This window comes from Sceloporus undulatus, chromosome 5, assembly GCF_019175285.1.
Source record: "Sceloporus undulatus isolate JIND9_A2432 ecotype Alabama chromosome 5, SceUnd_v1.1, whole genome shotgun sequence".
NCBI classification, from domain to species: Eukaryota; Metazoa; Chordata; class Lepidosauria; order Squamata; family Phrynosomatidae; genus Sceloporus; species Sceloporus undulatus.
Window position 1 is genome coordinate 162,874,276 of NC_056526.1, and position 15,936 is coordinate 162,890,211.

General features: G+C 38.7%; 1 protein-coding gene across 3 annotated transcripts in view; it reads left to right on the forward strand.

The window, feature by feature from the left end:
- NDST4 (N-deacetylase and N-sulfotransferase 4) overlaps window positions 1-15,936 on the forward strand; it is a 203,099-nt gene that overhangs the window by 120,574 nt on the left and 66,589 nt on the right. For all 3 annotated transcript variants that reach the window (XR_006104258.1, XR_006104259.1, XM_042470377.1), the window contains exons 6-7: window positions 10,659-10,844; window positions 14,192-14,320. Coding sequence is in view for 1 of the 3 variants with exons in the window: in XM_042470377.1 (XP_042326311.1) it covers window positions 10,659-10,844; window positions 14,192-14,320 (315 nt within the window). In the remaining 2 variants the exon portion in view is untranslated. The remainder of the gene's footprint in view (window positions 1-10,658; window positions 10,845-14,191; window positions 14,321-15,936) is intronic.

Here is a 15,936-nt window from a genome sequence, read left to right on the forward strand (position 1 = left end):
ATGTTCAGTATCACCTCTTTGCTTATGACAAGACTGAAAGCATTTCAGCAGGGATATAGCCTTCTTCATATAGTCTTGTTATGCCAGCAGAGAACAAAAACAATTTTATTTCTTTCAAACTCTTGGACTCAGACAGTAGCTACATATTCTTAGGAATATGGGGGCAGTTCCACTCAGATACATACCAGTTCAGGTCCTTCTAGAAAGGGAACCTTTTTAAAAAAGGCATATTTACATAACTTATACTTGTGTAAATGTAAAGAAAATATAGCAGACTCTTGGTATCCACTGTGGTTCGGTGCCAGGCCCCCCCCCCCCTCCGATACCAAAATCCATGGATGTTCACATCCCATTTTATATAATGGCTTAATAAAATGGTGTCCGTCATATAGAGGCAAAATCAAGGCTTGCTTTTTGTAATTTATTATTTTAAAAAAATTTTTTTAACTATGGTTGGTTGAATCTACGGATACAAAATCTGTGGATATGGAGGGGCAACAGTATGTCAGGCATATTTACCACATTTCTGACTCAGAAGTAAACTTGGTCCCACCTTGCATTTAGGGTTGTCCATTTTGCTGCTTGTGGCAAAGCAGGAGATAGTGCCATTTTATCCAAGACATGGTGAATAGCACATAATTCCAGCTAGGGTATTCTGGTAGGCAAGGCAGAAAATTCCATACCTAGGGGAATGGTAAGCAATGGGACTCGTTGTTACCATGTCAGTTGGTCACGACCTGTTCAGGTTTAAGTCTCATCTTTAAAGAAGTTATCCAAGCTACTAATCTCTGTCATCTAAATGGGCTCGGCACCTTGGATCTAAAGTTCATCCTAAAATTTCAAATGGATTCACCATCCTAGTGACATGGAAGCCACCAGATGCTCTGGTGGCAGGATGAGGTGGCAGAACCAAGATAAAGATCTCTCCAAAGATCCCAGAGCCTTGATATGCTTGTATGGGAGAATAAAGACTCTCAGAAAGTCTGGACCCAGGACATGTAAGACATTATAGGCCCTTTCACCCTTTCACAATTATAGTCCCATGATTCCACTTTAACTGCTGTGCCAATGTACTATAGAATCCTGGGATTTGCAGTTTAGGGGAGAGAGATACCATGTACTTATTTAATTATAGTAGACTTTGCTTATACTTCATGTGTTTTAAATTTAGTGAATTTTAATTTTTTTATAAGCAAGATTTTTATGTTACTTATTTTATGTAGTACTTTTATATTGTTGCTCGTTCATGCTGTATTGCATTTATCCCTTTGTCTATGAATGGCCTATGGTCTAAGCATTAATAAAGGAAAGAGAGATATCACACCAGAGTGGGGAAAGAGTGACCAGGGGACCTAAGTAGTTCCTTGGTCTGTTATCTAGATGGTAATGGTTGTTGGGCAACTTCAAAACCCCTGCTATATTATAGTTTATTAATATGTATTTTTCAACTGGATTTGGCCTAGACTGCCCTTCAATAAAATAATATGTTCATAAAGCAGAACCTAAGGTCATTCTATTATGACCTCAATTTTATTTTTCTACCAAGGTCCTGATGAAAATCCCCCAAAGAAAGAAAGTTTCCATTTCTCCAAATAGAAGATTTCCTCTTAGGTCAAATAGGAAATTGGAAGGAGAAGTTATATCCTTGGAAATTGGGTGGAATAAAGTGTTAACACTTCTCTCTGTTATGTGGTGACACTGATTCTGATCTCTACTTTATCCCTCTCAGTATTGTAACTTAGATGTGGAAGGAATGAGAAATAAATTGACTGTAATCACAAATAGTTTGACCATGAGTGTGCATAGACAAGGGAAGCTCAAATCTACATTTTTGCTCTGACTCCATTTTTACACTATTTTCTGCTCCATCTCCAATTTCCTCTTGAAGATGAAAGGTGGCAAGTTTTGTCCATTATGAATGGGTTTACTGGACTGACTTGATAGTAAGGGAAAGGGAAGGGAAAACACTTTATGGATTACAGTGTAATATGTTCCATGGATGGGTCTTGAACATGAATAGTAATTCTTATGCAAAACCCAGACTAGATCTGGTTCAAATTAAGCTTTGTTTTTTAAGCTGCCAATAAAATACAGGCATTTGGGCAAAGTGATGTGTTTTCCACCCTCTCTTATCCACATGGTCCATCAAAACTTTAAGCATTATTAATAGGGTTGTTCCTTCCTTCCTTCCTTCTTTCTTTCTTTCTTTCTTTCTTTTTTGCTCATTGCATGCTCACATGTGATAACAACAACAGCTCAAAAAGCTTTCTTGCCTCTAAGCAAGTTTATGAGGCATTTTTTGTTCATGATACTTTTTCTCATTTTAAGGTTTGTGTGTGTGTGTGAGAGAGAGAGAGAGAGAGAACATTTCAGAAAGTTCTTTTGTGCAAAAAAAGGAAAGGATTGAGCAAATCACACTATTTTTCTGCAGAAATCACTTTTTTGATTCTGGGCACCTCTTGAACAAGAATGTAAAATATTACAGTAATTGACAGTCTTCACCCATGTGGTACCTTGGCATGTTGACATAACCTTCCCCTTCAAAGAGGAGAAAACTGATACTCACATTAGCAGTTGTGATTACTCTAAATTTTGTCATTGCACAACAGCAGAATTCAATACCTCCTTGTTCAATGGGCTCTCTAACAGCTATTGGATAGTCCTGGATGCACCTCTGCCCTCTAATCCAACTTTCCAGGGGCATGTTACAATTGTCCTGTCAAGCACTTAGCAGATTTACAGCCATAACCCTTCATGAACTGAGCTTCTCCTTTCAAGTTTGGGATTTCTTAATACATATTCCTTATATGGAGATATAAGGAGAAGCTCAGTCCATGAAAATCACTCCATTGTCCAAACATTGTCTTTGAAATGTATGTGTTAAAACCCAAACTGCTTAAAGGTTCCTAGCCATGCATTTAGGGGCTGTGCAGACCATCCCTAAATGGGCAACCTGCAGCTGCCTTTGTCTTGGCCAGATCTGGGCTGTGGTAACCGCATGCAGTGGCCCTGATCTGCACTTTCCACAGAGCAAAAAGGAGCCACAACAAGCCATTCCTTTTTGTGCCCTGGATAGGGCACTGTAGCCACTGGCACTGCGGCTTTACAGCACTCCTTTGGCACTGCATCATCTAGATGCAGTGCCAGAAGAGTGTCGTGACAGCACTTGTAAAAACAATAGGACACTTAAACTTTGACTTAGAACAGAACCAGTGCAATGTACCATGTGAATATTCTACTAATGCTTGAACACTTAGTGTAAAAACATTGCTATAGGGGTTTTTTTGGGGGGGGGGGTTATAGTGATTGAATATCAAATATCCGTTGCTTATTTTACATTTTCAATATGGAGTATAAAGCTTTGCTTCTTTAGAAAAAACGGACACAAATTTATTACATATTGAATATCATCTCCAGAAAATATAAGAGAAGGATATTAAATTTCCTTTCAATATCTTACCTGTTCCACACCACATTTGATTTTATCCTGCTGGCATTAACCAGTATACAAATGGAGTTGTTTTGTTTGTTCAGTCAGTTATGGACAATTTTTTCCCCTATAAAATCTCCTTGCAGACTCCTGTGAATTTTCCAAGTATCTCTTATGATTAAAAGATCTTGGCCACTTTTTAAACTGCAATTCCCAAGGGTACTTGTAATTAACATATTGGATTGCAAAATAGGAGTACTTCTTGATATGCAAATGGACTTTAAATTTCCTGGACTTTGAAAATCTCCCTATTGCCACATGGCCAGGGGAGGAAGAGCCAGCCTGCTAAAGATACCCACATACCATCTTAATTAAGGACAGGAAAAACAAAATGCAGGCATCTAACATCTTCAATTTTTTTCCTGTTTGGTATGTAAGATCTTGACTGATGAAGAAGCCAGTGAAGCTTCAAAAGCTTGCAACAAGTAAATTGATCATTTTGCATGGCCAATAAAGATATCACTGTTCGGTGGATTTTTGTTTGAATTTACATTTCCCATATGCATTTTTATTGACATTTCAGATGGAGATTGCAGATGGAAAAAGAACATTCTAGTAAAACAGTTGGCCTGTATGCTAAGAAAAAAAACCCTCATTGCATTGTTTGGATAGGTCACATCCACTCCTGCTCCCCACAAAGTGATGGAAATATAGACATTACCACTTCCAATAGTGCATTAGTTAGTTTTTTCTACTTCAGGTACATGAGGTGTCTACTATTCACCATTACATTTGTGTTAACTATTATACTTGTGTGAATGAGTAGGCAGATGTACAACACTGAATACAATATTCTCATGGCAGGAGACAAGGGATCTCAGTTGCTATTTTAATCTGCCTCAAATATACCATGATAAATTTTCATGGGGTCCTTTTGCACTACACAATTTTTACTCCATCACATTGCAGCCCACTGCATTCTCACTCTCTTCCTATTTCTCCACCAGCTGCTTCTTTACAGTTACAGAGAGGGCTAGAAAACAAACTGAAAGAACCTTCCTCTTTTTCCCCCAGTGTTACCTATTTTCTCCTGCTGTGCTTTCCTTGAGCTGCCCTGGCTGTCTCAAGCTGAGCTGACCAAAGTGGATGGATAGAAAATTGTTTTGATAATATTTTTTCACTTTGCTGTGGCTAGGTGGGAAAAGTGGATTTCATACTGCTTATGTTATATTTTGTTGGATTTTTCCTGGTCAAGGGGCTGCACCTATGAGCAGACTACATGTTGCTTTACTCCCCTTTGAAAGCAGAGAATACACAGAACTGGGGGTGGGGAGGGGAAGATCCATAGAACCACAATGTTTTCATCTTGATAGCTTTCACTATTTACAAAATGCATTTAGTTCAAAGAAAGTTATATTTAGCCCCTGCATCAAATAGTGTATTTAGAACCAGGCTGCCCAGGAATTGAAGTGTTTGTGTTTCTAATTTGAACTTCACAGCAACTTCATGTTTAGGCCTATTTTGTCTAAATTAATTATCTGAGGGAAAGAATCCATTATAGAAGATGTAGCAGACAGCCCAACGTTATGGAAACTGTGAAACCAGTCCTCAAGGTCCTGCTGCTGTATATGGGAGATTCTTCGATTCTCAGGCATCAGAAAGACAATTTTTCTCTGCATCCCTGAATACTTCTTTCTTGGTTTTCTGCACTAGTAACTAAGTATATACCTCTGAAAAGAATATAATGGTCGCTTCTAGGCAGAAGCTCTCCAAACTCGTCCTGATGTTTGTTAATATTACTGGACTTTTTTGAGTAGAGTTGGAAGGGACCATGGAGATAATCTAATCCAACAGTTTACAGTCCTAAACTGGCAAACTAACTTCCAGTGGAGAAGAGTCTACCACATTCTGAGACAGTCTGTTTTAATGCCAAGCAGCTGTTACCATCAGGAAGTACTTCCCAATATTTAGTTGGAATCTTCTCTCTTGTAATCTGAATTCATTGTTTCAAATCCTATCCTTTGCAATACTATTCTTTTTTTTAAAAAAAATCCATCTTTTTTTCTGACAGCCCATCAAAATTTGAAGATGGTTTACTCCCAGCTAAACATACATAACTTTTTCAGTTCTTCCTCATAGAGGTGAAACAGATGGGCAAAATAAAGCAGATTCCAGCCACTTTGAAGGCAGGACGTTTATATAATCCACACTTCCAAAGTGGATGGAAATTGAAACGATGCCACACTCTGAGCCTAAAAACTGGAGCAAAAAACCCGACACTAACGTGAATGCGGGACTGCAGAAAAGCAAAATTATGAAAGTGTGATAACTCAAATGGATGTAATTACAACACAAACCAGACAGTCCAACAGTGGGTATGGGTTGAAGGGGGTGGTGGAGGGGGCTTGTATGGGTGGGGGTTTCCATGATTGTGCTTTGCCAATCTATCACTTGCACACTGATGCACCAATGCCCTGTACTGGTGGAGCATTACACGTGTGACTGTGTGGCCAATCAAAGGGGCAGCCATGAAATGGGATGGCATCTGGGCAGACCTGGGAGATTCCTGGAGGTCTCAGGCATGTCTTTGTCCAATGGTGCACATGTATCGTGTGGAAGCAGCAAAAAAAATTCCTACTGGTAATTACACAGCATACAGTTGGGGAATGTGTTTTCAAACCACTTTGGGAGCAGGCCATGTGGACAGCACAGTTTCAACCTACTTTCAGAAAAAGCCATTTGTCCCACCAGATAGATCTTGGCTTCCAGGCTCTTTACTATCTTTGCTGCCCTCCTCCTGACATATTCCTCTACTTCGTTATGGATTGATTTTGGAGTAGTTGTGGAGCTCCTCATGATATATTTGTATATGTATCCATCTCCCAGCTGCCTTGTATATTAGGAAGGGGTTTTAAAATGTCCTAAGCCATATATCTCCCCCTTGCCTTTACCTTGATTCTAATGACTTAAAAAAAAAGCATGCAAAATATTTGCATTCCAATAGTTGCAAATGCAATTGGCTAGCTTTATGGTGATCCCATTCTCTCCACCTTACCAGTTTCACTTGACACCAGCCTTTATGTCTGTATTTTGAAATAACAAGGTGAAAATATTGAAAATCCCAAATATCAGAACTCTCATAGGACTACTGGGAGTAAATTACATGCACACCACTCTACTATGAAGTTGGGAGCAATGATTTTACTGTACTGATATTCTGACTCTGCAAGCTCTTGCACTGCTTTAACAATGGGTTGGTGGAATCATTTCCCTATCCTGAGGAGGTAGGCCTTTCTCAAGTCAAAAGACTAACCTTTTAATACTGATTACTAACAGAAATAAACCCGAAGTGAATATGTGAGGTCAGAGCACAAAGTAATGACTGTGGCCCCATACAGACAGGCCAAGATAAAGCTGCTTCGGGACACTTTGGAGGTATGCTGTTTAAATGATGCATCCGTCCTAAGAGTCCGGAGGTTGCACTAAAGCTGTGCTCCAGTCCTTAAGACTGAATTGTGGCTTTGGCATGGCTTCTGGACTCTCAGGACACATGTATCATTTAAATAGCATACCTCCAAAAGTGGCCCGAAGCAGCTTTATTTTAGCCTGTCTGTATGGGGCCTGTGTAAAGGTAACTGGGGAAAAACATTTTTATAGTGCACAAAGCAAGCATGAATTTACTGTAGGGACACAAAGAATATTCAAAGATATTTCAAAAATGGTAAAAAAAATCCCAACCATGTTTTTCAAGTGTCAAAGAAACCCTGCTGAAGAGAACCTTGTACTGTTGAGAATCGTCACAGTTCAGGACTTATTCTGAGCAAAATTTGTGTGTGGTTCTTTTGCACGAAACTCAAGCATATTCTGTCTAGGAAATAGCATTTTCATCATAAAAATAATATTTCTGCACATAATATGTTCCAGAAGAAATACATTTTTCTATGCATAAAATATTATATTATGTGTATGGTCATAAAAATATTTTTGCTATGTATTAAATAATATAATAGGGAACTTATTCTAGGAATGCCGGTCAGCTTCTAATAGCATGGAGCACTTCAAGGGAGGAGCTGCCTTTGATGGCCTCCAGTAGAAAGAGGCCAGATAGTGCTGTCATCAGGTGTTGAAGTGTCTTGATGTTGATCATGGGTGGGGCATAGCTATTACATTTTTAAAGAGGCTTCTGCCCCTTCTGTGCCCTCTTTTGGACAGAAAACCCATTCTCCCACTTCCAGTGCAGTATGAGCTTTGCTGGTGACTTCAGGAGCAGTTAGGAATTTTCTCTTTTGTTTGGACATTTTTGCCTACCATACACTGTGTTTAGGAAGACTTTGGCAATCAGTTAAGGGTGGAGTCTTTAAATAGGTGATCACCTTGCAATTAGTAGGGGAAGAAATATAAGACTTATGGTGACCATCTTGGCACCCATTTGGTGAAGGGATAGGCTCTGGAACTGCCTTTTTAGGTCCTGGGACCCAGGGGTGGGGAAGGAGACTACCCTTAGGGCTGGCTTGCAGGGTTTGCCCTTAGGTCCGGGGATTTAGGCAGGATTCCTTGGGTCTATCTGGGAAAGGAGCAACCCAGCTAGTGGGCTGTCCTCCAGACTCAGGGCTTTACCCAGGAGAAGGCTGAGGCGGAAATCAAAGAGTGATCTCTGCTTCAGCTGATACCACACTAGGTTGCTCCACTACCCTTTTTGTTTTCCAGGTAGTGCCACAAAAGAAAATTTTCCAAATTCAATACAGTTTAAATAGGTTTTAAGCAAAATAAAGTTCTCATTGTTCAGTTCAATCTTCTGTGTCTGGTTTTGTTATTTTATGGTTAACCAACAAAAATTGATACATGGTTAATTTGCAATGCGGGGGAGAGAAACAGCACAGCATTTTCTGTGCAGAAAATATTTATGTGGAGAAATAGCATTTTATGTACAGAAAACAGTGTTTACTGTATGGAAAACATTGTTTTCTGCACAAAACTATATGTGCAGAATAAGTCCTAAATTGTGAACAGGCATTGAAAACTGCTGTGTTTTCACAGGGCCATTACAAACGGGCCTAAAAGTGCGCACTCTGCGCGTGCTAGGGTTAGGGTTCCACACGGCTGCCGCCATTACGATGTCACAACCACGCCGCCTCTATACGGGGCAGCGCGGACATGACATCGTCACGCTGCGCGAGGGCGCAAAGTGCGCCCTTTCCCCAGCTGCAAAAGGAGTTTCAAAACGGAGCTCCTTTTGCCGTTTGTGTCGATGGGCGCAGCCTTCAGACAGCTGCACTCAATGACACAGAGGAGAAAGGGGCCAAGCGGCCCCTTTCTCCTCCTCCCCGCAGCCGTGGGGTGTCCTTGGGGCTTGAAGCCCCAAGGACACCCCTTTCCAAGCTGTGGGGAAGGGGCCTTTTGCCTCTTCCCCACAGCCTGGAAAGCGGCGTATCGAGGCCTCAGCGGCTGCCGCTCTGGCCACTGAGGCCCCGATCCGGCTGGGAAAGGGGCAGGTGCAGGCTGCCGCTTTTCGGCGGTCTGTAACCCACCACAGTTTCCTTCAGTGGGAAGAATATTGTTAAAATTACTCATTGCTTCCTTTGAGAGGAAATTAGTGAAGAATTGCATCCTTAGTATATTGTATATTGGACCAGTGATAAGGGAACTAAATCACACCTTTAGGTTACATACATTTTTTTCCCTATAGCATAGATGTTTGGAATAAAAATTAAAGGAGAAAAGGCATGTTGTCTTGGGATTTAGCTGAATGTTGCTTTTTAGAGCAAAAAAAGAGGAGGTTGAAGCAGTCACTATGGTTTACATAGTGTTCATGAGCCTGGGAAGGATGTGTTTGTGACATTTTCTGTGCAATAGTTTACATTTTTCCATAAAGGCCCACTTCTTTGTACATGTGTCATCATTACTTGTGCATAAATATAATGCTACCTTTTAAGATATCATATAGTATCCTTTGATGTGCAGAAACAGAGAAGTAAAAATTTTCTACCTTTAGTGCTACCAGGGTATTGCAAAACGCATGAAAGATAAGCAAAATATAGTCATGGCATTAGTAATACTAGAAATACCTATAAGACATTTTTGAAAAGCCATTTATTGTGACACTGTATATTGTCCACTGACCAAAGGAGCTTAGAATGTCTGGGAAGCTGGTGACACAAATACCTCTGTTGTTTTCCTAACAACACAGAAGTCACCTTTTATATCAAAGAACATATGCAACTTTTAGAAATAAAAGACAAAAATAAGTATATCAACATATTGATTCAAAGAATAGAAGCTGAAAATAAGAAAAGCTTGAAAAATGAATCAGTTCTTATTGATCTTGGATACACTTACACTTACATTCACGTATCACAATAAGGGTTTTCTCTATGATACATCCCACCATGTAGAATAATTTCTCCAGTGAAATCAGGCTGCCTCCTATTTCTGAGTGTTTCTGCTATTAATTACCTGTAATAATTTACTTGTACACTCAGATATTTTCCTAATTGTTAACCACATCAAGTTACCAGTTACTGTTTTTATGGTTTTATGGATTTCATTGTTTTAATCTTTTTATTATCTTTCCCTCTTAATCCTCTAAATGTTTTTCTTTAAGATGAACCATTTTGGTTGGTTTGGTTTCTTTTTTCAAATAGAAAGTGGCATATAAATGCCGGGGCACTTTCAAACCATTTAATTACAGTACTATGATTCAATTTTAAGTGTCATGACAAATCCTGGGGTATTGTATGTAGTCTAAGGAGCAGCATTTTGAATTCTCAAGTAGAGCACTCTAGTGCCTTGGCAAACTACAAATTTCAGGATTCCGCAAGATGCTTCCAAGGCAATGTAAATGGTATCATAATGCTATAATTGTATGAAAAGGCTCCTGTAAATAAATGATATAAATAGATCCAAACATTTCCTCCCTCTAGTTGAGATTATGTTGTACAGTGTGCCCTTGGTATCTGCTGTTTTTTAGTTCCAGGACCCTTGGTGTATACCAGGTTCTATGGATGGTCAAGTCCCATTAAATACAATTACATAGTAAATGGTGTGTTGTATATAAAATGGAAAAATTAAGGTTTGCTTTTGGGGATTTAAATTTTTTATTTAAAAAATATTTTAAAGCCATAGATGGTTGGATCTGTGCATAAAGAATCTGTGAATACAGAGGGTTGACTGTATATCATCCTTCTACATATGTCATTTTTATTTTGTTTTTCTCTTTCCCCCACTCCAGGAACATGGTATTCCAACTGACATGGGCTATGCAGTGGCTCCTCATCATTCTGGCGTTTACCCTGTTCATATTCAGCTTTATGAAGCCTGGAAGAAAGTATGGGGCATTAAAGTCACCAGCACTGAAGAGTACCCTCATCTGAAACCTGCACGGTACAGACGGGGCTTCATCCACAGTGGCATCATGGTACATTGCATTTCCATTACCTCATAATCGTTTTTCTGCAAACATGGGTAAAACAATGCTCTTTCCCACCTTGCTTGGAGATTAAAAAGTGGAGTGTAATAACTATCACTGACAAAGCAAATTTAAGCAATTGTGCTACTCTTGAACTGAACATTCAGTTACAATCCATTCCACCAGTTGACATTCCAGTTTCCCTGTATTTATTGAAAGCTGGCAGAGGAACACTTGAAGAGAGTATCCAAATAGCAAGATTTTGTGGTAAACAACCACAAATATTTTCCACAGGGATAAACAAATCAATTCAGAGATATCTTCTGATGATAGACAAAACTACTAATTTTTTAAATAGTATCTTAAATTAAATTTAACTGTAAGTGAACATTCAGACAATAAGCACAATTTTGCTGGGCTGCAACTTTGCCTAGGATTACAACCTGTTTTATATATGTTCTGAACAAACTCAGATGGCCTACTAATTTTTCCTTGCCAATGTGTTGTGTGTGATGTGGCAAAAGCTTCAGTTGCCACAGCAAAAGGGCATATACCCAACCACTACAAAGAGATGACAGCTGTTTATATTTTCTGCTGAATGTCATGGCATGAGGTCAGTGATTGAGTCCAAGGTCATATCTATGTAGGATTAACTTGGCCCACATTGTTATAGGGAAAAAAAGCTCTGGTTAGTTGGCAGCTGTAACAACCAAAGCAGAGAGAGGGAACAGATTGGAGCAAAAGGCACAGATGAACATTATCTCCAAAGGAAATGTCAAGGAAATTTCAGGCAGATGGGAATTAGAACATTTGCAAAAGACCAATCATTACTGTATCAGTATAAAAATTGGTTCTAGATGTTAGCTCTAGATAGATTTTACTGGGTCTGCTCTTGCATAGATTTCATCCTTATAAACATTTATTTTGAGTCCTTGATTGGTGTCTGAAATGAAGACGTACAAGGACTCCATAGGTGGGGTATGTAGAGCCCTCCAAATATTATTTGATTGTCAACTCCCTTCAGTTCTAGCAACCAAATAAGTGGTGGGGGATCATGGGACTTGTAGTTCAGTAACACCTGAAGTGCTGTATGTTCCCCACACACTAATATTTTTAGAATATTTCAGGCATATGCAAGTTTTGAAGTGTGAGATAGTTCCAAGCCCTCTGCAGATATAAAGAGGATGCTCTTTGCAATGTGAGCATTTGTGTCAAAATTCTCTTCACATGAATGGCCGCTTGATCTCACTTTATTTGTTGCTGCTTGCAGAAATGAAAAGAACCAAGAAATTGTAAACTTTAAAAAGTTATTTGAAGGATGAAAATGCAAAGGAGACCCTTGATAGGATGTTCAGGTCATCTATTCTCTGATGTTCCTAACCCATGAATTATCAGAGATAAATCACGACTTGCGGGGAGATATTAAACAAATATAGGGATTTTGCCACACATACAATTGGCTTTAAATTAAAATCTGGAAAATTGTAAGTAACACCTATTAGACTTGATTATTATATGTAGAACCAGCAGAACCAGCATTTAGAGCAGGCCTTGTTGGACACCTGCAGAAATCTACATCCTTGCAAGGGTCTTGGTGTCAATCCCTGGAGCCTCCCAGCAGTTCAGCTGTTGCACCTTGCTAATGTTGCTTCTTCACCTGCCTTCCATAAACATGCAAGCAATAGGGATGTAAATTGTCATTTATTTTGTTTCAGCATGAGAGAACAAATAATTTTACCAATTTCCTGTGTAAGAGTACAATAGTTTCTGCACAATTTTTACTGTTTATTGGCACTTAAAAAAATCTATTCACACAAAAAAAGTACTTTGGAGAGGACAATAAAATACGATTTCCCATTCTAAACAAAAACAGGTTTTATGTGCAAATATGCCTATTTTTAAGCACAAATACATTTCTTTTATAACCACTCCTGAACTGTGAAGAATACTGTGTCCATTTTCCATTTCCTCAGCAGGCTATCTTGATGTTTTGAGAAACCATTATTTCACTGAGGATATGAAAATACTGTAGCAAGTAGTTTTTAGGGTTGGCCTCTGTTTCTGAAGCGAGGGCAAGACTTTCCATGGCTGTTGCAAAACATTTTGCCCAAGGGCCCACCAAAATCTGGGACTGGCTTTGGCTAATCAGAACCAAGATCAGAAGTAGCACATCATTGTACCAAGCTGTTCAAGATGACAATAAGAGGGGTTTATAGCTTGTCTTGCTTGTGAACTTCCTAGAGCTTACCTGGCCACTGTGGGAAACAGGATGCTGGAAGATATGTACTTGCAAACTGTTATAAACCTTTGTTTTCACTGATGTCTATATGTATTTGAGCATGATGCAGTGGTTTGAGTGCTGGTCTATGACTTGGCAACCAGAGTTGGAATCTCCATTCACCCATGGAAAACCACTGGATAACCTTGGGCAAGTCATACTCTCTTAGCCTCAAAGGAAGGCAAAGGCGAACCCCCTCTGAATAACTCTTGCCAAAAGTTGGGAATAACTTGAAGGTATACAACAAAACTGCATCTCTTCCAGCAGGTATTGTCATAAAAGAGACATTTATATGTGTGTGAGAGATCAGAAACTATTTTCCAAAATGGCACTTGCTGGTTGCAGTTTTGTTATATTATCAAAAGTAATTCATGTTGAAAACTAAGTCTATATGTACATACCTACAGTACTCCAAACAGAGAGAGGATGGCCATCAGTTCCCCTATGTTTTAAATGTCAAGTTTATTCTTCCTTAACCAACCAGGCTTTTGCATACAGTCATAAAAAGTGAACTGATCTCATATGCAAGTATGATTAACATTAAATAGTTAAATTGGTAATAGAAACATACAAAACTCAGAGTTTTAAGGATTTTATAAAAGAATAATAATTGTTGGAAATTTTTACATAAAATCATATATAAAACACGAAGCATGAATTGGTGGACATCATCTTTCAATTTGGACTAAGTGATCTGGTATCTGATAGTTTGTGACACTGTTTTAGTTGATGCAGATATTCATAATTCAATTTATTTATTTATTTATTTATTTAAACAAATATTTTAGACCTCAACACTATATCATAATATAGTTATATTTTAAGGAAGGGCCATTTATGCAAACATTTGGCATTGGAATATCAACCCAGGGTTGATAGCAGGTTAATTTGAGGATGTGCAGTACACATTAAGTCTGCCATACTATTATAAGTCCCTGTGCTAGCTTCAGATTAAGGTGTCAGGAAATGAAAGAACATAGAGAGAGATATACACATACATGCACACACAGAGAGAAATACATACATACAGACCCATGTTTACGCATCAGTCTCTATAGATCTCCTTTGTCTTTCTCAGGTACTCCCTCGACAGACATGTGGACTTTTCACCCATACAATTTTTTACAAAGAATATCCTGGAGGGCCTCAAGAACTAGACAAAAGTATCCGAGGAGGCGAACTGTTTCTTACCATTCTTCTTAACCCTGTATGTACCTTTTGCTTTACAATAGTAGTGAAATTCTATGTGAGAATAAAATAAGTGAGGGGTTTGGATGCTGCAATCTTTATTTCTATACAAACTGGGAATAACATTTGTTTGGTACCAAATGTATACTAGCATTCAGATGTTCTGTAGCCGATACTATTTTTGTGTGTGTGGAAACTTTGATGAATGAAGTATGATATCCTTAAAGAAAAGATGCACCCCAACATAGGGAGCATATCCGATCATGATAATGATGATGGTGATGATGATGATGATGATGATAATGATGATATATTTATTTACGATATTCAAAACATTTCACAAGTGTTGTTGTACTACAAATCCTGCAATTATCTTATTGTTATCCTCATATCTTAAATACAAGTGAATTGGGGGAGGGGACACTAAAGTCTGTCTGAGTGGTCAAGTGGATTGGAGGGGCCCAACTGAGTCCTGAGCAGCACGGGGCATGGGTCTTCTGCATGTCACACCCCCGGATTGACCTGAAGCCAGTGCTTTTTGCCTGTGTGTTTTGGGCCTGAGCTTACCTAAAACTAGGTATGAGTGATATTTTGTTTGTATCGCTTTTTTTTTTTTTTTTTTTTTGTAAAATTCCACAATTCACAATTTTCTTATTAATTCAACAGGGGGAAAATGAAAATTATTGGGATGGAAAGCACATTTGTCTTTTTAAGGAAATGACATTGTGTGCTTAGATCATAATGTTCTGGCTTTGAATCCCTGTGTCTTCATTCTCCTGATTAGAATTGTCACCTCTGTTTTTCTCTGGCAGAATCCTTATCTTTAACAGATATATGGCAACAAAGTATGAAATGATTCTCTTATCGGTCTCAGTGTTGGACTACGCCTGTGGAGACTAAAGTTTGAATCCCCACTGGCACATGGAAGCCCACTGGGTGACCTTGGGAAGTCACACTTTCTCAGCTTCAGAGGTGTGCAAAGGCAAACTCCCTCTGAAGAAAACTTGCCAAGAAAATCCCATGATAGGTTTGCCTTAAGGTCACCATAAGTTGGAAATGGCTTAAAGGCATGCAACAGCAACAATGAGAATAGCTGTATAAATTAAATTTGTCCAGCATGGATGGTTAAGAGCTTCATTTCATTCATCTTTCATAGGAACATTCACAAATTTCTTAATGAATCTGACAGGGAAAAAAACCCTTAAGATTAGACATAAATGATGGAAGTCTAAGGCAAAACTAACACATGCATCCAGCCTTATCCAGACCCTTGAGTGAATTCATGGAAAGCCATTCAAGCAAGTGACTTTCTAATTTGCAGCTCTGTCTCTTAGCATCTATAGCTCATCACCAATATTTCATATTTATATGTGATCCTGGATTTATTTTCTTAAAATTCTTCACCATAACATAAAAGACCACCAAGACTGTAAATACTTTGCGGACGTTTGACTCAGTTTCCGACAATAATACATTGCTATAACTTCTGCTAAATAAATCATTCAAAAGTCATCCAAAACTAAGTGAGAATGTGCCTACCCTGGAAGGAATGTGATCTCTTTTATCCTAAACTGAATAAAGACCATTTATTGCATTCAAAGAAATCAACCTTAACACAAATGCCATTAGGACTTA